Here is a 23,927-nt window from a genome sequence, read left to right as displayed (position 1 = left end):
AAAGACAAAAACAACAAAAAAGCAAGGGTTATGAGAGCACTTGATGACGGCTCCCGATTCGGGCGCCATCTTGGATTTCTTTTGTCTATGATAAACTATAATTTCAATTAAGTTTTGAAGTTGCATAGAGTGTAAATAAAAACAGAATAAAACGGTTTACAAATCTTTTTCAATTGGGCATGAAAATAATACACTACGAATACAAGAGAGTTAATGGTATGTTTCAGTACCTCTAACAAGGTTATGAACAACTGGACTCCCAAAAAGTAACATGTGACCCAACCTTGAAGAAATGTACCCAAATCCAATATTTCAGTCTAGGTTTCTGTTTCTAGTTTATTTGTACTCAAAATCCCTAAGAAATGGAATTTCGAAACATGATCATCTTACTTTTCCTCCTAAAGTGTGTGTTATGTGTTTTACCCTGCTGGCAACGATGAGCTGGACGAGACCAAACGATGAGCGGAGGATAGAAACGGCCTCTTGATGGGTAACACTCACTAGTGACTCACCATTAATCATAAGTAACTCATCACCTGCTTGAAGGCGGCCGTCCCTGTCATAAAAATAGACATGGAAATGCATGGAAACATTTTTATAATAATAATAATTATACATTTTTCTTGTGCGGGTGAGCAGCGGCAGCCATTCGCGCCAGTTTTGTAGACTCTTCTCATTTTCAAAAGTTCAATTTGATTCAAGCCTTGGTTGTATTTAAAATGCCCTTTTCATCATTAGAAATAAAATAAGAAGTACAGTAAAGTCTCGTTATATCGATATTCAAGGGAGTCCGAAAAAATATCGATATCACCGGGACAATCGATATAACCGGGACTATCGATATATCCGACCCTGTTTGCATGTAATTTTCTCCGTGCATGCATAGAAATAGTATTGATATAACCGGGACTATCGATATATCCGATATCGATATAACGAGACTTTACTGTATAACTAATTAAAACAAACAAGAAAAAGCATTCGAAAACCAAACCTGTGAATTGTTCCTCCCTCCTCAATATAGGCAATAAAGATACCATGAGGCAAGCGCTTGGAACCACGCCCACCAGTTATCTGTATGCCCAAGCCTTCTTGACCCTTCACCAAGTGCATTTTCCAGATGTAGAAACCCTCACTTGGCTTTAAGAAAGGAGACAAATCAAAAACATTGAGCATATTAGGTTTTCATCACAAAGCAAATCTGATTCTTAAGAAAAGAGACTTTTAAATACGTGTTGAAACGTATGTGTTTATTTTTCAAACAGAAAAGGGAAAGCCTGTGCTAGTATGTGGTATGTGCAAAATTTGCACATACCACAACACGGTGCCAGTTTTATCCCTATTGTTATCAACTGTGTAGTATGTGAAATTCTTGTAAAAAAATAATGTTTCACCACCCGGGCTTATGAATTTGGTTTTTAAGAAGAAAGGGGGCTTTTCATCTGGTACGGTGAAAAATGATTTGATGAAGAGATCAATCTTGCTTCAGAGTGTAATTTTGCACACAGTTGTTGTTAGGGGCATTTTGACGATGCGTGCTACTATCTTTTTGGTTCTCAGCAGCAGTGACGTGCGGTGAGGTTCTTGGCTGGTGAGGCACTGACGTCATCACAGTCAGATTTACAAACATGACCTCTACAGAGTAGCTTATTTGACCATTTGATTGGCAGAAGTTAACGTGTTTTGTTTAAAATGTCATGTCAGCATTCTTTATATATACAAACTGTAGCATAGAAAAAATAATTTAAAAAAACGTTATTATCGTGTTACCTTTACTTGTAAATGAAGTCTATGCGCCGCTCCTTCTGAAGAAAGCCATCGATAACTTCTTTGTAGAAGCCTTCTTTATCTTTCTTCAGTTTCAAAAGTCTCTCTGTCTCAATGGAGATCACTGCTAGTGAAGAAAGTCATTCTTGATCAGTCCTCTTCCGACTGTATGTTTTCAGTCTTTTCAGTGCTGAGAATGACAATCTCATCTACTTCTACAGCAACAAATGGGGCTGCACCGATCTCCTTTTTAATATCATTTCTAATGACATCACCAACTGCTTCAATTAAATCGTTCTGTATTCTGTTTGACAGGCCAGAAAATACAGTGGATGTCTTCAAATGTCTCGCTAGCCTGTCATCTTTCTCAGCGAAAGCATATAGTTCAACATAGTTGCCACGATTAGCAGAGCCTTTACTTTCATCATTTCCACGAAATGCCAGCTGTTGTTTGGCAAGGAAGCAGGTGGCATTGATGATATCTTTTAAAATCTCCCGGTTCTCCTTTACCTTAGCATTGTGGATGCTGATGTTGAGTCTTCGCTGTTCATCCAAAGCCAAGTCGATCCTGTTTTTAGCGCGATTTGACGTTGGTTGTGCGCGGTCGACCGTTCATGTTTGATGAGGCTCCATTGTACATTTTTTAGGTAGCAATATCCCATTTGAGTCCAGACATTGTCATAAGTTGGGAACAGAAGGCAGGAAAAGCAGAAAAGGCGGTTTCTTGCTGGACATCCACACAGCCGGCCTTTTCGTGTGTACCAGTGCGTCTGAAAAGAGTGAGTATTCCGTCCCGTTGTCTGAAGCAAACCTTTTAGCTCCGGTGTTGGTCTTCCTTTAATTATTATCTCCTGCTTCGATTGAAAGTCCAGTTTAGAAAATTCTTTCAATTTATATATGTAGCCCTCCATTCTGAAAATGAGGCCAAGCAACACGAAAAAATGACTGGAGGGTTTCACTTTACTTGCTAACTGTTTACTGTAGCTTGCTGTCCCTAATTCTATTATGAGGCTCCATTGTAAATTTTTTAGGGAGCAATATCCCATTTGAGTCCAGACATTGTCATAAGTTGAGAACAGAGGGCAGGAAAAGCAGAAAAGGCGGTTTCTTGCTGGACATCCACACAGCCGGCCTTTTCGTGTGTACCAGTCCGTCTGAAAAGAGCGAGTATTCCGTCCCGTTGTCTGAAGCAAACCTTTCAGCTCCGGTGTTGGTCTTCCTTTAATTATTATCCCCTGCTTCGATTGAAAGTCCAGTTTAGAAAATTCTTTCACTTTATATATGTAACCCACCATTCTGAAAATGAGGCCAAGCAACACGAAAAAATGACTGGAGGGTTTCACTTTACTTGCTAACTGTTTACTGTAGATTGCTGTCCCTAATTCTATTATACTACAGCCGTGGAGTCGCAAGTATCTCTGGAATCACAAGTGCCCCCTGTCATGAGGCGGGTGAACTGTGTGCCTCACCTGCGCAGAGTTTTGATACAAACAAAACAAAATAAACACTGTAGTACGGTGTTTATAATGTACAGCAGGGGTCGGGAACCTATGGCTCGCGAGCCATATATGGCTCTTTTGATGATTGCATATGGTTCGCCGATAAATATTACATATTATAAAACATATTGTCGTTTTTTTCGTCGTTCATTTCCCGTTGGGGCTGCAGTTGGCGGAAAGCGCCATTTTGATTGGATGACACTGACCTAGAATGGCCGAAAGCGCCATGTTGATTGGATGATAGTGGCCGTCATGTGCACTTCAGCGTGAAAGCACCGGAGCATTAGAGGAGAGAAAATGTTCTGATTCTAATTTGCAATGAAACAATACCATCGATGAAACAGTCGAATGTCAGTGACATTTTAACAATCCCCATGTTAACGTAGTAGATTGCAGAAAATTACATGCAAGCAGGGTCGGATATATCGATAGTCCCGGTTATATTGATATTTTTTCGGACTCCCTTGAATATCGATATAACGAGACTTTACTGTATATCCAAAATCCCTGCCTTTGATAAACTTGTTCTGATGGGTGACTTCAATGCCCGAGTAGGTACTGATGCCAGGCTTTGGAAACAAGTAATTGGAAGGCACGGGGCGGGGAAAATAAACAGCAATGGCCTCCGACTCCTCACTCTGTGCTCTGAGAATCAGCTGATTGTAACCAACACCATCTTTCAGCTGAAAAAGAAATACATCACATCATGGATGCACCCCAGGTCCAAACATTGGCACTTACTGGACTATATCATCACAAGGCAACGAGACCAAAATGATGTCTGTATCACGCGGGCCATGTGTGGGGCTGAATGCTGGACTGACCATCAACTGGTCAAGTCCAGGATCAAGCTCAGAATTCGACCTCCTTATAAGAAATAGCAACCCAGAAGGTGTCTCAACTCCAGGGCCCTGGAGTCCCCAGAATGTGTCGCCAGATACCGCAGCAAGCTGGCAAAGGGACCTGCCAGCCTGGACAAGGAAACCAGTAATGGTGACCTTGATGTTGAAAGCAGGTGGAAAAAATGAGGACAACAATTCATCAAGGTGCCTCTGTGAACATCGGCTTTACTCAGAAACATCACCAAGACTCGTTCGATAACAGCTCAGCTGCCATACAAGCGCAAAGCCCATACCACACTTCTCTCCAACCCTCACTCTCCACTTCTCTCTCACTACAAGGCCATCTGTGGTGAAAACATTTGAGGATGATGGAAAACAAGTGGTGGCTCAGAAAAGCCCAAGAAATCCAGAGGCATGCAGAAAACAACAACACACACGCCTTCTATTATGCTATTACGCCTAAATCCCTGCATGGTCCACAAAGACAACACATTGTTCCAGTTAGATCTGCGACGGTTCTGTGCTATTGAAGGACAAACAGCTAATACTTGCGCGCTGGGCAGAGCACTCTGATTCCCTGCTCAACCAAGTAAACCCTTCAGACGCATCTGTCCTTGACCCCATACCAGAACTTCCATCCCTTGACAAACCTCCTCAGTTCAGAGAGGTCCTCTCTGCAATCCGAAGCCTTAAAAAAACAAAAGCCCTGGCCCTGATGGACTCCCAGCTAAGGTTTTCAAGAGCGGCGGTTACCTCCTGACACAGCAGCTATACCACCTCATCTGCAACATCTAACAAAACGGGACACTTCCACAGGATGGAAAGACAGCAACATTGTCACCATTTATAAAAGGAAGGGGGACAAGTCATTCGGTGGCAACAGCCGTGGCATCTCCCTGCTTTCTGTTGCTGGCAAGATTCTTGCAAAAGTAATGTTACATCGCACATTACCGAAGACATCCAACCAGAGACACAATGCGGTTTCAGAAAGGACCGAAGCACTCTGAACATGATCTTTGCTGCGCGACAAGTTCAGGAGAAATGCAGGGAACAAAGCAAGCACCTCTACATCACCTTCATCGACCTTGCCAAGGCATTCGACACAGTTAACCATGACATTCTTTGGACTAAGAAATTTGGGGTCCCCTCCAAATTTCTTAGCAGCAAGCAGTTCCACAACTGTAATTGTTGGCGGCCAGCAATCATCCCCGTTCCCTGTGGAAGTCGGGGTGAAGCAGGGTTGTGTACTGGCCACTGTTATTTTCAATCTGTTTCTGGTGGCAGCTACACTACTCTTCCATAAGTCTATCCAGGAAGGTGATGGCGTCCAAATCCAATTCCGCCTGGATGGTAGCTTGTTTAACATCAGATGCCATCAGGCAAAGACCAAGACCATGATAAGCAACATCCACAAGCCACAATATGCAGATGATTGTGCTCTGCTGGCCCACAGCCCAGCTGCAATGCAACATTCCCTGGATGCCATGTCCTCCGTCTCCGTCTACGTCTATGTCATCAAAACGGAGGTCATGCCAAAAGAGAATTCTCGATCCCCCCTGTTCACCCAAAGTGGCTCACCCCTTAAAGGACAATCAACACCACTTTTTTTGTTTCCTAACTGACATCAGAAAAACGTTTTATAGCATCTAAAATACCCAAAACATGCAGGATGATATTTTTAGTCAAATGCAAAATACTAATAAAATGACTTAAAGTGTCTAAAAACTATCGATGAAAAGGTTTCTTCAGACATTCAGTCATTTGTACTTTTTTGAAGGTGTCGGACGTTTCGCTTCTTATCCAAGATGCTTCTTCAGAGAACTAAAGTCTGACTGGTCGTATCGGCCCTTTTTATATATCCCTAATGTCCAGACATGGCGGCGCCGGACACTGCTATGATAGGTCCCTACTCTCAGGTTTGGGGGAGCAGAGGACCACTCCCTGCGGTCCCAACAATTGTTCCTACATTCCTGCCCCACTCCCTCCGGAATCCCCTATATATATATATCCCTATATATATATATATATATATATATATATATATATTATTATATTATTATTTAGTTTTTTTTGTTCTTTTGACTTTCAAGACGGCGCCGGGAGAGTGGCTGCCTTTCCAGCAGCTCATGTATTTTATTTACTACTTTCATTCCTTTCATCACTTTGCTGCTGTGAAATATAAATTTCTCCACTGTGAGACTAATAAAGGCCAATTGAGAGATCTTTTAATTTCACTCCGGATGTTTATTGTTTTAAATAGCTGCAGCTATAATGGTTGTCGACAAGAGACAATAAGCTCCTAGCTTTTGGTGGTCGTCTGCTTGTATCCACAAGAGCGACGAGGGATCGTTCCCTCGGCGAGACCTGCTTGTTGACGGGATATTGTGGATTACCGTCATTTCAATTCATTCACCAACACGAGCACATGGTCAACAATGCTAGCCATTGCTACGGGGTTTCCCAGGGATTTTCATTGTCCAGGGGGCAAAGGGTGGTCGGCTGGAGGAGGGGGGGCGTTAGGGGGAGCAGTCTTTGTGTGTGTTCTTGTCTTCCCTTTTCGTGTTTTGTCTTTCGTCCTTTCGTGCATGCATTGTGTTTTTATGTATTGTTGTGTATGTACGCACGTTGTGTAAACTTCGCTAAGAAAAAAAAGAGGGAATGGGTGGTTTGCCAGCAAAGACTGCAGACAGACCCCACATCCTTTCTCTACCCGTAGGAGGGAGATGGGTGGTCTACCAGGAAAGATTGCGGACAGACCCCCCATCCTTCTTTCTCTACCCGTAAGAGAGGGGTAGGGTGTGAATTCACAGCCACATTCTGAGATCGGCAAATTGATTCATTCGCGAATAAGTTAAATAAATAAATAAATAAATATTAAATAAATAAAGGAAAATAAAATTAATAAAGGACTGCGTTAACATTCACAAACATGTGTATAAAAGACATTCTTCCTGCCGAATTTGATTCTGCCGCGAGGCCTCTCTTCTCCACAGAACCAGGCTGCCTTGTCATTAGAGAACTCGACCGGAGTGCTATGGAGTCGGCTGTCATGTCTCATCGGGAGACCTGTCCAACCATGCTGCGAGGAGACTTTCGTCTCCGCTCGACGTCCTCATGAATGACATAACACTGTTTCTTTTTCCATAGCTTTTTGACGAATGCCGTCTACTTGGAACAAAAAACTGAATTAAATAATTAATTAGACTGAGTGAGCAAATAAATGAAGACAGCGGACAAATGAAGAGACATAAGCCGAACTACAGTGAATTTGTAAAATTATCAGCGTTGAAATTGTGCCACATTGTTCTCAAGAGCGATTTGAACATTGGCCATTTGCGTTTTGGAGTTATTTATGACTGCTGGGATCTGGCCTGCTGTGTCTCAAAAACTGGGGGATGGTGTTTAAGCAGTGAGACCATTGCATTCTTTAGGATAACAATCATGTATGTTTTTGCTCAAGTTTTTCCTCTATCACGGTTCAATTGAGGAAATAAGGATGTTTATCTTAAATTGAACTCAAATCAGCAAGATAGATGTTGCTAGAATGATAAATGATTATGATTAATTCACTCTTTTGAAGCTACATGCCCTTTTCCATGAAAGACAAATCATTTTGAAATCCTGATTTGGGCAAATGCGAAATGAAATGGAAATTGTATAAAATGACAGAATCAAAGAGTGACTTTATAAAATTATAAGTTTAGTTTGTCAAATAGAGCTGAACCTTGTTCTGTACACAGCTTGTTCAAGCCATTTGAAACAAGGCAGTTATTTACGATGCCTCTCATCAAGGGTTTTTGTCAGTACAGAGCTTCAAAGAGGGGTTTAAAAGACCCAGAGAAAATTCTGAGGCCCCACTGTGCTGGCTCGTAAACGACGGTTCAATTGGAAAAAGTAAATAAAATGGTCAGTAAATTGGGCTGAATAACAGGAACATTTATCTTGAATTGAATGGAATTGGCAAGGTAAATGTAACTAAATTTGGTGGTGATTAAGTCCTTACAGAGATTCACCAGTTGATATTGTTGGACATTTTATAGAAGGAAAATTTATAGATTTATTAAGGTAATGATTGTGACGTGATCATTACACTGGTTTTGACCTGACAGTTGTCATCCCCTGAAATCAAAGAGCAGATGATTTGATTCATAAAAACCATAAATTGAATTTGATCGGAAGCACCTTTATTAGTTTCTGAGCAGAGAAATTAATTTCAAAAGGAAAAGATGGAGTTGCAAAATTTGATGACTGAACTTTTTTCATTATGCTTTTTGTGCACATGGTGTGTAAAGCAACAATTTGCAAACAGAGCTGGGATGATAGTTGAGAAATTGTTCCATTTGCAGGATGAATTGATGAACTGTGGGGTGCACAAGCCATTTGCATCCACCCATCCTGTGATTTTCATCTGGATTATCATCCGAACCGAATTTGCATTCTTGGTGTTTTTGGAAACAAAGTTTAATCTCTGCTCCAATTGTCATAGGAGACCCAACAAATGAGAGGCCGCAATGACTGGTGGGATGCACCTGCAGAACTAGAGTTGGCACACCCACCTGATTTGGGATCGATGACAAAGCCCATATTGAGAATAGTTTTGTTTTCCAAAAGCATAATGTGTGGCATTTATTGCAATGCATGACAATTTTTATTGCACATATTTCTCATCCAACCATCTAGCGAGCAACGAATTGTTACAATTAGGCTTGATTGAATTGAAAGTATTCAATGTTGGAGATGCAATGGAGGAAATCCAACGTTTATTAAGACAGCATGCAGATGCTAATTTATCTTCTGACTGCCTTTGCGTACAGTGATGACATTTGTCAGTTCAAAAGTAGTTTATAGTTACGACTAAAAGTGCAGGATAACCTGTCAAGATTGATTTGATTGTGAATTATTATCATTATTATTATGAATTGGATGCAGTGCACATTAAAGGAATTTCTCACCGGTAAGAATGAAATTGGCAAATGAGTTGAGTGGGCACCGATGTCAGCCAGAGATTCAGGCGAAATCAGATATATTGTGTAGGGCTTCCACGCTAACCAGCTTTCAGAATTGAGAGAAGGAGATCCTTCAGAAGGGGAGGATCCGTGCCAGGGTGGCCGCAGATGAAGCTGGGTTGTACGTAGAAGCGAAACTGACTGTCAACTGGTGCCCTCCAACTGAATGACAAAAGGCGAGTGCGAGATGACCATTTACACAGATCGCCATAATGTTGACGACCGTGTCAACTTGTGCAAATTGTAGAAGGCTGTCCTCCACCCATACAATTTGGCGACATGCAAATGTCCATCAAAAACACATTTTTGCAGAGATGATTTGCTTGGGTGCCAGAAAAGGAGTAACAGCAGGAGAAGCTGTGCTCAATGTACAAAATTTTCGTGATACACGCTACATGAATTGGTTCTCAGGCAGGTGTTGAGAGACATGCCAAAATTTGGCCTCCAAAATTTTTTGACCAATGATTGACAGTTTTATGCAAATTGATGATCCGTGCAATGTCAAAGAAGGATCGTGTTTCGCGCAAACACGTTCCCAATTGGCAAATTGAGACTTTTCATGTCTCAACAGGGGGGAGTGGCAATAGCCTAGATCATCATTGCCAAAATTTTCACCTTTGTGGTGAGTGATGTTAGCTGCAACATCATTACCACAAGAAAGTGGTGCCCTCCAGAAATGCAGACTCACTAACAACTAACATACACTAACCAACTAAAATCTAACAGTAACAATGTCTGCCATTTCTGTGAGAGAATAACATTGCAGAGCCTAAACGATGAGACAGATTTTGATAGGGAAAGAAACACCAAGAAAGGGTGCTGTGCAGAATGAAACCATCCCTTCGACATGTGACCTGGCACAAGTCTTCTTTTAGTCTCCACAGGATGGAGCTGCGGTCTGAAGAAGATGACGTGGGCCACGCCAAAGTGGGATGGACCGGTTGCAGAGCTGCTAGCCGTCTTAGCAGCTACAAGCTTCGTCTGGACTCGCGAGGACACCACACCGTTCGTCAAGAAGATTCCCGATGCACATCACTGGAGCCGACAGAGACACACCTTCTCCCATTCACCAGCGCATCCGTACCACACCCTGGGGCCTGCTTGCGGCAAATGCTACAAACAATTTTGTTCCTTCTCGTCATCCTGGTGATCACCATCCAGGATCCCATGAAGATTTGACTATTGTAGCTAGCGAATGACATGACTTTGATTTGAGAATGTTTCCATTGTGATTTTCTTTTTTCTGTTAACCTCGACCGATGTTAAAAATGTTCGTCAGGGGGGAGATGTTAGGGTAATTCGCCATACAAACATCTCTAAACATCGCTCTGTAGTCTTTGTTTACATTTTGAACTTCCTCATACGTCATATCTTGCCTACACGATGTCGCATTTTCATTACGTCACATCCTGTCGCGTCATTACTATGCGCCGCATAAATACTCCTGCAACCCGTTCGTCTCTCTCTCTCTCCATGCTCGCTCCTCCGTCCACACCGCAATGCCCGTGCTCTCCCAATTAAAGCAACTTTCTGTTCAAGACCTGGCTCCCTGATGATTTAACCATCGATCTCCATCTACACCCGTCGAAGCAATGAACCAAGGGGGAACGATAAAAAATAACCCAACACAGACAATATCTAAAAACTACTTCAAATTGAACCCGGAAGTGGTCAGTTTCAGACGGTCCCGCCCCCTTGTTCGTGGTGTCACGCTAAGACATTTCGCCTTGCTCAAGAATCAAAACAATGGCTTCAAATTTGGAGAATATGCTTTCTTGTTACTCATTCAGTTATGAATATGATTCAAATAGTTTTGAAGAGGAAAGCATACACGGTTGCAATCGATTCAAGAATTTATTCTGTCATTTTCAGGCATCTGGACAGAAATGTAGCACCCAAAAAATGCAGAAGATGGCGACAAAGATCTGAGGAAATGGGCTGATTTGTCTCCTGGGAATTTTTGTCAGTGAATATCAAATAGTTGTCTCGGTGCAACACACAACAATTCACCATCGCGTTATTTATGTGTTTTCCTTCTAATCTCGCCATCAACACGGATTACCATGAAGCTTTCAGACCAAACAAAGTACAGCAAAATGCATTGTGTGTCCTTTCTTGGTCAGGGGTGTTTCTTCCGTGAGTGACGTGACGTCAGGAATCATCACCAACTCAAAAACAAGACTTCCTGAATATTCAGTGCGAGTCTAAAAATGTAAAATATTTTTAAAATAAGGTCATTTGAAGCGATTTCACAAATTATGGACACAACTTGTCCGGAGGTGTCGGTTGTCCAGCAATTCAGCTACCTCGGCAGCAATGCGCTTGAGATACAACAGTAGCATCACATGTGCGCTTATGATGTCACAGGATGAACGTAACGGTACATAACTCAACGAACTGGGCTTTTTGAACATCTGAACTAAAACAGATTATTGCAGGAGGAATTCACGTAGCAAACAAAATAAAACTAACACATGTGAATGCGAACCTGGACTTTGGGGTGGGTGGTCTGGCCTGCTTCAGCTGGTTCGTCGCAGATCGGGTGAAGTGTCCCGGCTGCTCGTCGACTCCGATGGTAGCCACTTATCGGAGGAATCCAGATCTGAGTCACCGACAGATCACCCTCAGTTGTGCAGCTACACTGCCATTCCAATACTGTGCCAGCACAGACTGCTTGTAATTGTGACTAAAATGCTTTGCCGTGATCGCCGCTCTCTGCTCCATTCAAACACTGAAATGAAGGCCTGCCTCCCCCGTGTTCTTCACGGGGCGATCGGAAGCTACTTTTTTTCACACACAAGATAGACCGGGACTTAATAATCTTTACTGTTTCAGAAAAAATAAGCGGAACTTGTTTCATTCAACCGTCGATCCATTTATTCTTTGATCGACATGTCCAAATTGTGTTGCTGTAGATTGCAAATTTCTCCATTGTGAGACAAATAAAGGTGTTCTTATTTTTATTTTTGGTGTACATAACTTCTAACAAAATATGAGGGAACACACACACACAGACACACACACATTTTTTTTCTCTGAACTTAATAGTATCTCATTAACTATCAAAATAGAAATAGATAAGCATATATTGAAAAGACTTGGGACATTGTGGTCAATTTATGGTCATGCAATACTTGATGCTGTGCAGCAGAGAAGAAGCTTTTAAATCTATGCTATATCAATGGATGGAACAGACGGTACACATTCTCCTAAATCCATGATAAATCCTCATGTCTAAAAGAGTTAGTCGATACACAAAAATGGGGATAAAAATCCAGTGTTCACGTTCATAAACTCTACATGCAACATGTCAGCTATTAGCTTGTATCTGTAATAATAATAATAATAATAATAATAATAATAATAATAATACATTTAATTTCTAAGCGCCGTAAAAGGAAATTTTACAGTCAGATGATTTTTTTGCGCGGGTGAGCAGCGGCGGCAGCGTTCATTCTACCCAGAAGTAACACAGCAGCAAAATTATTAGAGGAAGAGGAAAGGAAACAAAAAAATAAATAAATAATATGACAACACAAAGACACACAGTCATTAATTCTTCAGCACTTTCTGTACCCTCTTTGTTACATGAAGCAGTTCTAGATGAAAGAGGGGAGGATTAAATCATCCTTTTCAGCAATGGATCAGGGACGTCTATGTTTGACTGCATTGTCCTTGTAATAATGTATTATTATTATTATTATTATTATTATTATTATTATTATATTATTATTATTATTATTATTATATTCTCATCTCATTTTCCGTACCGCTTATTCCTCATTAGGGTTGCGGGGGTTGCTTATTATTATTATTATTATTATTATTATTATTATTATTATTATTGTAATTGTTATTATTATTGTTTTAAAGATTCATTGATATGAATATGGCAAATTGTAGTCTTGCATATACATGAAAACAATTCGAAAATATATAGTTTGTATCATGGTTCAGCTATTGTGAACATATTTTATTCAATAGATAGAACCTAATTTTTAAAAGTATTAATACTTACAAGTCTACAGTATTAATACTACAATATAATAGTGACTACTTTATAATAGTGACATGATCAGAGTTCCCTGTTGCACAGCATAACCTTTGCGACAAATACTACAGATCAATGATGCGGCATTGATACAAAACAGGTGAGGTATAAAATTGGAAGAGAAAGAAGATTGATCCTCGTAAAAAGGGGGATGCCATGTTATGGTAAAAAAAAAAGAAAAAAAAAAAGAAAAAAAAAACAGATTTCGTACTTGTCGCAAACAACACAACTAGAACAAAGCCAGTCGTGTGCTAGACATTATTTGTTATCAGCTTGTAGGTTTATGATATTTCACAACTTCCCATTGAAAGCAGAAGTGACATGGATTTACGTTCAAAATCCTTCTGATATGGGTTAATACACCAACTGTCTGTCTGTGACCCACATTTTTAACTGCTACTTGTCACTCCAGTGTCTTCATATCAGAAGTTGTATAAAAGTTGACTCAATTCACTCAAAAAATCAGTATTGTGCAAATGACAAAATATAACTTCACGTTGAACTGACCCACGTTGTTCAAGCCATTTTGACTTCATAAGACAATGCAGATTGTTGCTGGTGATTGTTTATTTAGTCCCATCAATGACATTACTCCGAGCATGTCACCGTGTGAGTGGGTGTGGTCTTCTTTTTGTCATTAAATTTCCCCAACAGATCTTCAAATTAGAAATATACAGCACAATAAGTAAATCATGAGCAGAAAGCACAATTGACAATTTAAACTAGGCTGACCAATCATTTGCATTTTAAATGTGTATCTCAACACAGCTTTATTGCGACCTCAGTCAGCGCACACCAGGACGTCATTCAGGAATGCACAAGTGATATACAGAACAAAACGATGTACAGTAAAGTCTCGTGATATCGATATATTGCTTTCAACATTTAGCTTGTAGTTGACATGCACATTCCACCATGATGTCCCTGATCCACTGGTGGAAAGACGCTTTGATCCTCTCCTCTTTCATCTAGAACTGTTTCATGTCATCACAAAGAGGGTACAGCAAGTCCTGAAGAATGAATGTCTCTCTGTGTCTTTGTTTTGTCATATTGTCTCTATGCTGTCATATTATTTGTTATTTAGTTTTTTTTTTGTTGTTTTGACTTCAAGACGGCGCCGCGAGAGTGGCTGCCTTTCCAGCAGCTCATGTATTTTGTTTTTCTACTTTCATTCCTTTCATCACTTTGCTGCTGTGAAATGTAAATTTCTCCACTGTGAGACTAATAAAGGCATATCCAATCCAATCCAATTCAAGGGAGTCCGAAAAAATATCGATATAACCGGGACTATCGATATATCCGATCCTGCGCCGAACTGCATTAAACAAAAGCCGCCAAAAGAGGGCAGCCAAGCGCCATATAAGAAACGGAGCTGGCCATTAGCTGCCCTTTTTTTTGGGTGAGAGATGTTCCCCCAATGTTGCCTCAAAATGGCACATATCATTCTTTAATGATTGTAAACATGTATGCTTTAATCTTCAGAACTACAGTGTATTTGAAACATATTCATAACTGGATGTGTAACAAGAAAGCATATTATCGGAATCTGAAGCTATTGTTTGGATTCACAAGCAATGCAAGACGTCTTGGCGTGAAGTCATTTTTATTTGCATTTGAATAAAAAGTGACATCGGCTGTCCTTTAATACACAGTATGGAATGTTAATAATTTTCAAAATCATCGCGCTTCAGCAGACAAAACAAGAAACATTGTTGCAAAAAACGATTGCATTCATATACAGTACAGTGGGCATGTACATAACACAACAGGGAAACTGCAACGCTTACATCTTACTGTATTATGTATACAATTTTAAAAAGTCATCAATCTTCTTCTGCTTCCCATTTTTACCTTTTGACTTGACCATAGCGCGCGCTGCACATTTTGGAGATTTTTTAAGACTTTTAAGGGCACCTGAGAATCGTGAAGACTTTTAAGTGCACCTGATAGTCGTGAAATTACGGTATCAAGCTGACCATGTGACGGTAACACAAATGTGGATGTGATGAAAATCAATCATTTAAGTCGTAAACCACGGGTGGCCAAACAATCAGAGACTCAACACAAATTGTTTACGACGTAAACATTCATTTGCGTCAAGTTTACTCTCAAAATGGCAGGGAAAAAATCCACAGCAACACGAAAATATGAAGACGAACACAGGACGTTTTTAACAGAGTGGGAGAGTTTATAATTTTTTGTTGAGCGTAAGAGCGTAAAACTTGCACGAAAACTTTGTGACCCGATTCCGTGATCTACAACTGAAAAGGCCGCAGATTACGTTCCTTGTCGACCCGTTTAATGCGGTGACGGACTGTTTGAAAGCCCCGCTAGTCACAGATGAAGCTGCGGCTGAGTTCGAGATGATCGATCTTTGTGAGGAAGATCAATTGAAACCTGCTTTAAGGGAAGGGACCATTGAGTTCTGGAAACGCGTGCCAATGGAAAAATACCCCAATGTCAAACCGGCTGCGCTTACGTCTGCGAGTCTGTGTTTTCTACCCTGAAACATGTGAAACAACGCATCGATCGGTTCTGACTGACACTCATTTAAAGAATTGCTTCGAGTGGCAACAACAGAATGCAAGCCAGATTTAATGAGAATTGTTCAAGAAAAAGAATGCCAGAAGTCCCACTAAGCAACATGCACACTATTGTCAATTATTACATTTTTGTTTGTGGACTTGGTTTTACTGAGTTTGTGTGTGGAAAGACAGTGTTCTTTGTTGCCTGTGGTTTTAGTACTCTCGGAGTCAATTCCCAATATATTTGCTGATTTTGTATTTAAAAGGTGATACTTATAATAAATCTGTCTGAGCAGAGGTCTGTGTGTGAGGGATGGGGCGATGGAGCATTCATGTGTGCCCATGTTCATCAAAGTCAGCGTTATTGTCGAATATGCTCAAATGCATGGCATACAGCACAGATGAAATCGGACCCAGCGTGCAAGGCACTAATAATGACTTTAACAAACATAATAAACACAAAAACGGCAATTTGACGGGAGAGAGAGGGGAGCCGCTGCGTGTTCACGCACCGCCATGTTGATGTGGCTCTTTGCAGTAACATAGTAAAAAATGTGGCTCTTAGTCTCTGACTGGTTGGCCACCCCTGCTCTACACCATGTGTCAGGAACCTATGGCTCGCGAGCCATATATGACTCTTTTGATGATTGCATCTGGCTCGCCGATAAAACTAAATATGTACATATTTTCGCTTTTTATTTCCTGTTTGGGCGGCAGTTGTCGGAAAGAGCAATTTTGATTGGATGACCTATGGCCGTTGATGTCGAAAAGGAGTATCATACACTTCAGATTGAATGGACGGAAGGAGTCGCCTTTGTGGATAGAAAAAGTTCTGCCGTGATTCTAATTTGCAATGAAACAATACCATGAATGAAACAGTTGAATATCAGTGCCGCTTTGACAAGCTCCATGCAAACGTTAGCATCAATATACTTAATATATTAATATAATATACTTAATATATTCTGACATTTTGTTGAAATCACATGCATGCGTGTTTCCATGTGTGTGTGTGTGTGTGTGTGTGTGTGTGTGTGTGTGTGTGTGTGTGTGTGTGTGTGTGTGTGTGTGTGTGTGTGTGTGTGTGTGTGTGTGTGTGTGTGTGTGTGTGTGTGTGGCTCTCACTGAAAAACATTTTAAATATTTTACTTTTATGGCTCTCTTAGTCAAAAAGGTTCCAGAACCCTGCTCTACACGAATGATTGCACATCAACGCATGCAGCTGTCAAATTCATGAAGTTCGCAGACGACAACACAGTCATGTGTCTCATTTAAAGACGGCGACGAGTCTCCACACTGACAACAAGTTGAGCAGCTGGAGCTACCAACAACCTAGAGCTGAACACACTCAAGACTTCAGGAAACAGCCGTCACCACAGCTGCCCCTTACACTCTCCAACAGCCCCGTGTCAACCATCGAGACTTTGAAGTTCCTGGAAATCACAGTCTCCCATCACATGAACACCACTCCATCCTGAGTAAGGCCCAACAGAGGGTGTACTTCCTGAAGCTGCTGAAAAAACATGGCCTGCCACAGGAAGTGCTATGATAGTTCTACACGGCAGTCATCAAATCGATCCTTTGTTCTTCCATCAGTTTAGGTCGGACCCGCCACAAAAATGGACAAAATACGACTTCAACGGACAGTTTGGATGGTGGAAAAAGACATTGGCCCCGCCTTACCCATTATTGATGACTTGCACACTGCAAGAACCAAGACAAGGGCATGGAAAATCCTACTGGAACCTCCGAACCCTGCCCACCACCTTTTCCCGTTATAATCATTGTAGCTCTAGCTCTGTACTCACTGTTGCTGACCTATATGATCACCAGCATCAGCCACTTTGAGGCGCTCAAGGACATTTACATGTTCTTTTTTACATGTTCTTTTTTTAATGATGATACGAGAGCAGCATCTTTTACCAGAGGCAAATTCCTTCTGTGTTCTACACACTTGGCCAATAAAGATGATTCTGATTATGGTTGAAGTCCCAATCGATGATCAGCAGGGCGTTGAGAGACTGTGTGTGTGTGTGTGTGTGTGTGTGTATATATATATATATATGTTATTTTTCAACATATTTTGTTGGTGATAAACTGTTGCACACATCAGTCCATTTTTCAGTCAAGTAAAGATGAGCAAAAATATAACTATATAACCACCAAAAATCATACTATAGTGCAGTGATTTTCAACCACTGTGCTGCGGCACCGTGAGAGATCGTCAGGTGTGCCCTGAGAAACTATCCAATGCGCCTTTTTCAAATGTAAAATTTTCTGCCAATATTATGTCATTGTCCTGTGTCCGTGCTGAAAAAGACGGACGGTAATTTAATATTTGTCCGTGTGGCAACACATCACTGATTGCCTCTTTCCTGCGAGATGGTTTGTGGTGTGCCGCAAAAAAATTCCAATGTAAAAAAACGTGCCCTGGTTGAAAAGAGGTTGAAAAACACTGCTATAGTGTACGTTCCTACATTTTCTACTTGCGACTAAAATGTCAAATTTGGGGTCATTGTAGTCCGAGTTTAAAAAAAAAAGAAAAATGATCATATAAAAGTTATTCTGTAGACCTGCTTATAAATAAAAGTACTGTAATAAGGAACAACGGAGACTCAAATGAAAGGTGAGACTGTCAAATATCCTGTTTCTGATCTGTTCTCGTACCCAAAGCTCAGTGATCACCGCTAGAGAAAAATATTTTGTTCAACAAACTGGGGGAACAGAAAGGCAAAAGCAACAGTAACACAAAAACAACACAAACCCGTGCATTACAGGGATAAAAATGACGGAATTACCTGGTCTGACAGGTGACTGCAGTAAGAATCCCTTTTGTTTTCCAACAGTTGGTTGTGACTTCTGAAAGGCAGCGTAGCAGGGCCTTGACGATGAAGGTGGGAAACTTTGAAATGAGGAAATGTGCCCCGATTTTTCTCTGTTGGCACATATGTGGAAAAGACATGCCCAGAGTTTGCTTTCGAAGGGCTGCATCCTTTATTGACAAAGCTAGAAGCGCTGAGGTCAAAACAATTTCTCTGAAGCTCTGAGTCGGAATCTTCCTTGCTGTCTCTTTTACAGGGAGACCGTGATGTGACTCCAATTTTGCGAGTGCATTTGCATGTTACTGGACTATCAATAGAGTCAGCGGAAGTTATGCACTGCGGCTGGTCATTGCAGCAGTCATTACTGATCTGAGAACTCGGACAGTCATCAACACCACAGGGAGGCAGAGGAGCTTTTCGCTTGACTCGACGCAGCAGGACAAGGCAAATATAGCCTCCATTCCAGCATTGATCAGCCAGGTAACTATAAATACACAGTCAGGTATTAGTCGGCACTCTTAACACTCTCCAATCTCAACATTGGCACTTTTGGACGTTCGCCTTTTTTTGGGCAGTTTTATTCCAGTGGTGTAGTCCAGAGATGTCAAACTCATTTTTTTTTGCCGCAGGCCACATTGTAGTTACGGTTTCCTCTCAAGGGTCGTTATGAATTTGGGGAAATCATTAGAATGTTTCATCTCTGCTACATATTACATAAAGAACACAACAAATTAATGAATAACTAATTTTAAAATCTGAAGTCAATAATAATGGCTGTTATTGTGGTTTACATACAATTTGAAAATTTGGTTTGGATTTCAGCAAGCATCATGGCACTCAACATGCTTGATTTGCTTTCATAGGCTGAATAAAAGCATGTGGCAGACCAGATTTGGCACACATGCCTTGACCTTCACCTGTGGTGTAATCAATGAAGAAGAACGAGAACCTTACTGTGATTCATAAATGTTCACTACACAGTACAGTACAATATATGATTTATACTGTAAATGTCATCAAAAGTCTGTTTTTTTACATTTGGGGGTTGAATCTGGATGTCAACCAGCACAATACAGTGAGACCTCAACTTACGAACTTAATTGGTTCCCAGACAGAGTGCGTAAGGCGAAAAGTGTGTATCTAAAAAAAAAAAAAAAAAAAAATCCCATAGGAAACCATTAAAATGGGAATAATCTGTTCCTGGGTTACATAAAATATACTTTTCAACTAAATAAGCCTTAAAACTACACACAACATACCTTATTCTATGTATAATAAATGTGCTATTGTATTGTAATGAAAGAAATACACTGAATTGTATCATAAAGTCACTTTATTTACATTTGTGATGGTCATTTATGGCTTGATGGAATGGTGTTGGAGGTCGAAGGTCAAAGGGAATTGCTGTTTGGAAAGAGAGGCGCATTACATGAGGACTATAATTAAAGCAATAAACTGCTGTAAAATAAAGTTTTATTGGCCTTTTTGATGGTCGTTGATGGCTTATGGAAGGAGAGTCACCTTCCATAAGGACTGTTGGTAACTTAACCTCTGTGCTGTTCGGTCGTGTGCTTCCGCCGAAGATCACTCCGCCAGCCGTGGTGGGTGTGTATTATGAAAATAGTGCTTATTATAAGGTTTAATTTTCATAAATTTGATGTTTGTAAGACGAAAAGTTTGTAAGTTAAGGTGTTTGTAAGTTGAGGTCTCACTGTAATACAAAATAATCTTAAATGGTGAATGCACAGTCATGCATGACCACAATATGTCCAAGGGTTTGTAAAATTGTGCATGCATAATAGAGGTTGTTAACAATTCTTAATGTAAAATGTTATTCTGCACACCAAGTACTTTTGTAATTGCTCCATGACAACTATGAAACCAATATATAACCCTGGTTATTCTCGTCTGTACCATGACAATTTATTGCTGGAATATTTGTATTTGTCATCTTACTTTTAAAATAAAACTTTGTTGTCTGGCAATTTGCTTCAGTCGACTTACCTGGCCCCACTAACATTAACTCCCACCATCAGCTGCCCATTCAGTGATAGCAATTCATCTCTCAGCTTAATTCTGCCCGAGCAGGCTGCTGGGCTTTCCTTTCTCACTTCGGTTACCCAGATGCAGCCTACATGCTTGATCGGGCTCTGATCTCTTCTCCTCCTTGGTCCTCCTTTTTTTCTTCCATCAGGATCCCCAAAAATGGGGATGTTTCCAAAGCTTAGACCAAAATCAGATGGATCGCCTTCATTTTTCCTGATAGAAATAGAGTGAACCTCAACATCTGATCTCTCGTTGGATGATGACTGATCAGTGGATGACTGATCCTCCACAAAGTTAAAGTTGATATATTCTACTAGCTTCTGGATAGCAGCCAGACACAGGGACAAATTCTCCACATTGATATCGCTGCAACTGCACACTTTATCTTCATTCTGGTCACAGGCCTGTGAAAAGAAGACAAAGACATGATCAAGCAAATAAAACAATGACTGACCTTGTACATTGTTTTATCAATCTCAAATCATGGACTAACCCTCCCTTCACAGTATAGTTCATGTCAATCTATTAAGTGTTTCAAATCATGTATTATTTGTCTTTTGATTTTGGCTTGTATGATTCAGAGTTGCCACAACACAACATTTTTACCTCTGTCATTTGTGTTAATGACCAAGGATGCACATACAATTATTGGTGTGGCTCTGAGATAAGCACTCGAGGTTGTTGTTCGGTGATTTTTTATTTCCTGATCCACCAACCTCATTGACAAGCAACAACATTTACAGCATAAAGTGGTAGAACGTTCGAAGTAGAAACCAGGAGCCACATCCAACACATCCACAGTCTCTGCAGCCTTAAGGATCTAAAACTTCAGGGTTGCGCTGCCTTTGGATTGGATTGGATTTGCCTTTATTAGTCTCGCACAGGAGAAATTTACATTTCATTACATTTTTTTGTTTAGCTGGATGTGTGTCAGCATTGCAAATGAACAAGAACAGCAACTTGGTTTCAGCATGCCTACCCCCTCATCTTTTTTTCTGGAGAGGAGGGTCCATCAGAAAGTTACGCCTCTCCATCCTCATCCGTCTCGACCTGACCTCAGCTTTTGATACATTTCCCAACCTTTCATGCTCGACAGACTTTCCACCCTAGGCATCACCCACACCCCACTTTGCTGGTTTCATTTCCTATCTCTCTGATCGCTAACAATTTATCCAAATAAACTCGTTCACCTCACGGTCCTCTCCTGTGTCCTCTGGTGTGCCTCAAGGGTCTGTCCTGGGGCCACTTCTCTTTATTATCTACCTACTTCCTCTTGGCAATATTTCTGTAAGTTTGGCATTCACTTTCACTGCTTCCAACTCTACCTCTCCAGAAAACCCGACGCCTCTCTTCCACCTTCATCCCTCTCACTTTGCCTCTCAGAAATTAAATCCTGGCTTTCCCACCACTTTCTCAAGCGCAACAGTGAAAAAAAAACTGAACTTCTCCTTGTCGGTACCAAATCCACTCTCCACAAAACTAACAGTTTCTCTCTCACCATTGACAGTTCAACCGTGTCCTCCTCGCCTCAGGTCAAGAGCCTGGGTGTCATCCTCGATATCTCACTATCTTTTCTGGCTACCTGTTAAACATCGTATCAAATTCAAAATAATTCTGTTTACATTCAAAGCCATCCTTAACCTTGCCCCTCCCTATCTTTCTGACCTGCTTCAAATCTCTGTTCCCTCTCGGTCCCTCAAATCCTCATCCTCCCTTCACCTCTATGTGTCCTCTGCCCATCTCACCACAATGGGATGCAGAGCTTTCAGCCGCTCTGCTCCCAAACTCTGGAATTCACTTCCACCCAACATCCGTAATATTGACTCCCTCCCTATTTTCAAGTCCCACCTCAAAACCCATTTGTTTAAAATTGCTAGTTCAATCTGCTATTTTATTATGTATCATTTTACTTATGGTTTCATTGTTATGTGCTTTGTTTTATTGTCTTTATTGTAAAGTGTCCTTGGGTGTTTTGAAAGGCGCTTGAAATTAAATGTATTATTATTATTATTATTATTATTATTATTATTATTATTATTATTATTATTATCATTATTATTTGAAGGTGTCCGACAATTCGCTTCTTATCTAAGAGGCTTTGTCATATACAGTAAAGTCTCGTTATATCGATATTCAAGGGAGTCCGAAAAAATATCGATATAACCGGGACTATCGATATATCCGACCCTGTTTGCATGTAATTTTCTCCGTGCGTGCATAGAAATAGTATCGATATAACCAGGACTATCGATATATCCGATATATATATATATATATATATATATATATATATATATATATATATATATATATATATATATATATATATATATATATATATATATATATATAGCGGCTGCATAGCTCAGCTGATAAGGCAGCATTTTGGCATACGGGAGACGAGGGTTTGAATCCCGCTTGGGGCAGAGAAAATAAGCACAAAACATCATCCAGTGTGGGTCCTTGGGCAAGACCCTTCACGCTAATGCAATGATGAGAGAATAAATTGAATGACATGCCGGCTCAGACGTCGCCCGGCCAAACAAGGTCTGCATCAGGTGCTGGGGAACCAGAGCACCTTGATCAGCAACTGACCTGAGAAATAAGATCATGGCAAGAATGAAAACTGCGCAACCAAGAAACCGATTACAACGGCTATGTGAAGTACCACCTGAAAGTCTCATGGAAACTGTGAACGCAGCACTGAGAGCGATCCCGACCGGAACGATCACAGAAACGAATGAGCTGATATACGCTTCAGCATCAGTGATCCTAGAGATGGTTGGCTACAAGAGCAATTGTGAGAGCCACGAGATTTGTTATCCATAAGCCGGTTGGAGGCTAAGATCAAGGCGGCTCGGAAAGATGTGAGTCAATCGACGGAGACCCAGAGAGGTGTGAATAAAAGGCCAATACCCAAGAGGTACATGCAGATAACCATACCTGAAGTACTCGAAACTGCCAAACAAAGGCTTCAGGCCTTGTCCAGTCGCCTAAAGAGGTACACGAAAGAGAATGAGGCCAGAAGAATAAACAGGCTGTTCGCAACACAACCTGCGAAACTGTACGCTCAGTGGCAGGGTTCTAACAGCAGAGCAGATCCTTCAAAGCTGGAAACTGAAAGATACTGGAAAGGCATATGGGAGAAAGAGGTCGCACATAACAGCAGTGCACAATGGCTGGTGACTCTGAAAAAGGAGCACAGCAACCTCCCTGAACAGAACCCAGTTACCATCACAGCGGCAGACATACAAGAAAGAGTCTCAGGTATGAAAAACTGGACGGCACCAGGCCCGGATATGGTCCACACCTACTGGCTAAAGAAACTCACAGCACTCCACAAGCACCTAGCAGCACAAATGAACCAGT

At 40.9% G+C, this 23,927-nt stretch overlaps 1 protein-coding gene across 5 annotated transcripts in view; it reads right to left on the bottom strand.

Annotated features, from left to right (window-relative positions):
* pdzd2 (PDZ domain containing 2) overlaps window positions 1–23,927 on the bottom strand; it is a 107,553-nt gene that overhangs the window by 60,386 nt on the left and 23,240 nt on the right. For all 5 annotated transcript variants that reach the window (XR_016114778.1, XM_088995113.1, XM_088995116.1 and 2 more), the window contains exons 3-7: window positions 20,517–20,962; window positions 18,489–18,996; window positions 11,603–11,716; window positions 995–1,140; window positions 424–556 (exon numbers count right to left, since the gene is read on the bottom strand). Coding sequence is in view for 4 of the 5 variants with exons in the window: in XM_088995113.1 (XP_088851239.1) it covers window positions 424–556; window positions 995–1,140; window positions 11,603–11,716; window positions 18,489–18,996; window positions 20,517–20,962 (1,347 nt within the window). In the remaining variant the exon portion in view is untranslated. The remainder of the gene's footprint in view (window positions 1–423; window positions 557–994; window positions 1,141–11,602; window positions 11,717–18,488; window positions 18,997–20,516; window positions 20,963–23,927) is intronic.

The sequence above is a fragment of the Hippocampus bargibanti genome, linkage group LG04 (assembly GCF_051943395.1).
Source record: "Hippocampus bargibanti isolate YZ-2025 linkage group LG04, ASM5194339v1, whole genome shotgun sequence".
Lineage (NCBI taxonomy): Eukaryota > Metazoa > Chordata > Actinopteri > Syngnathiformes > Syngnathidae > Hippocampus > Hippocampus bargibanti.
The sequence above is the reverse complement of the archived record's forward strand: the minus strand, read 5'-3'. Positions and strand labels throughout refer to the sequence as shown.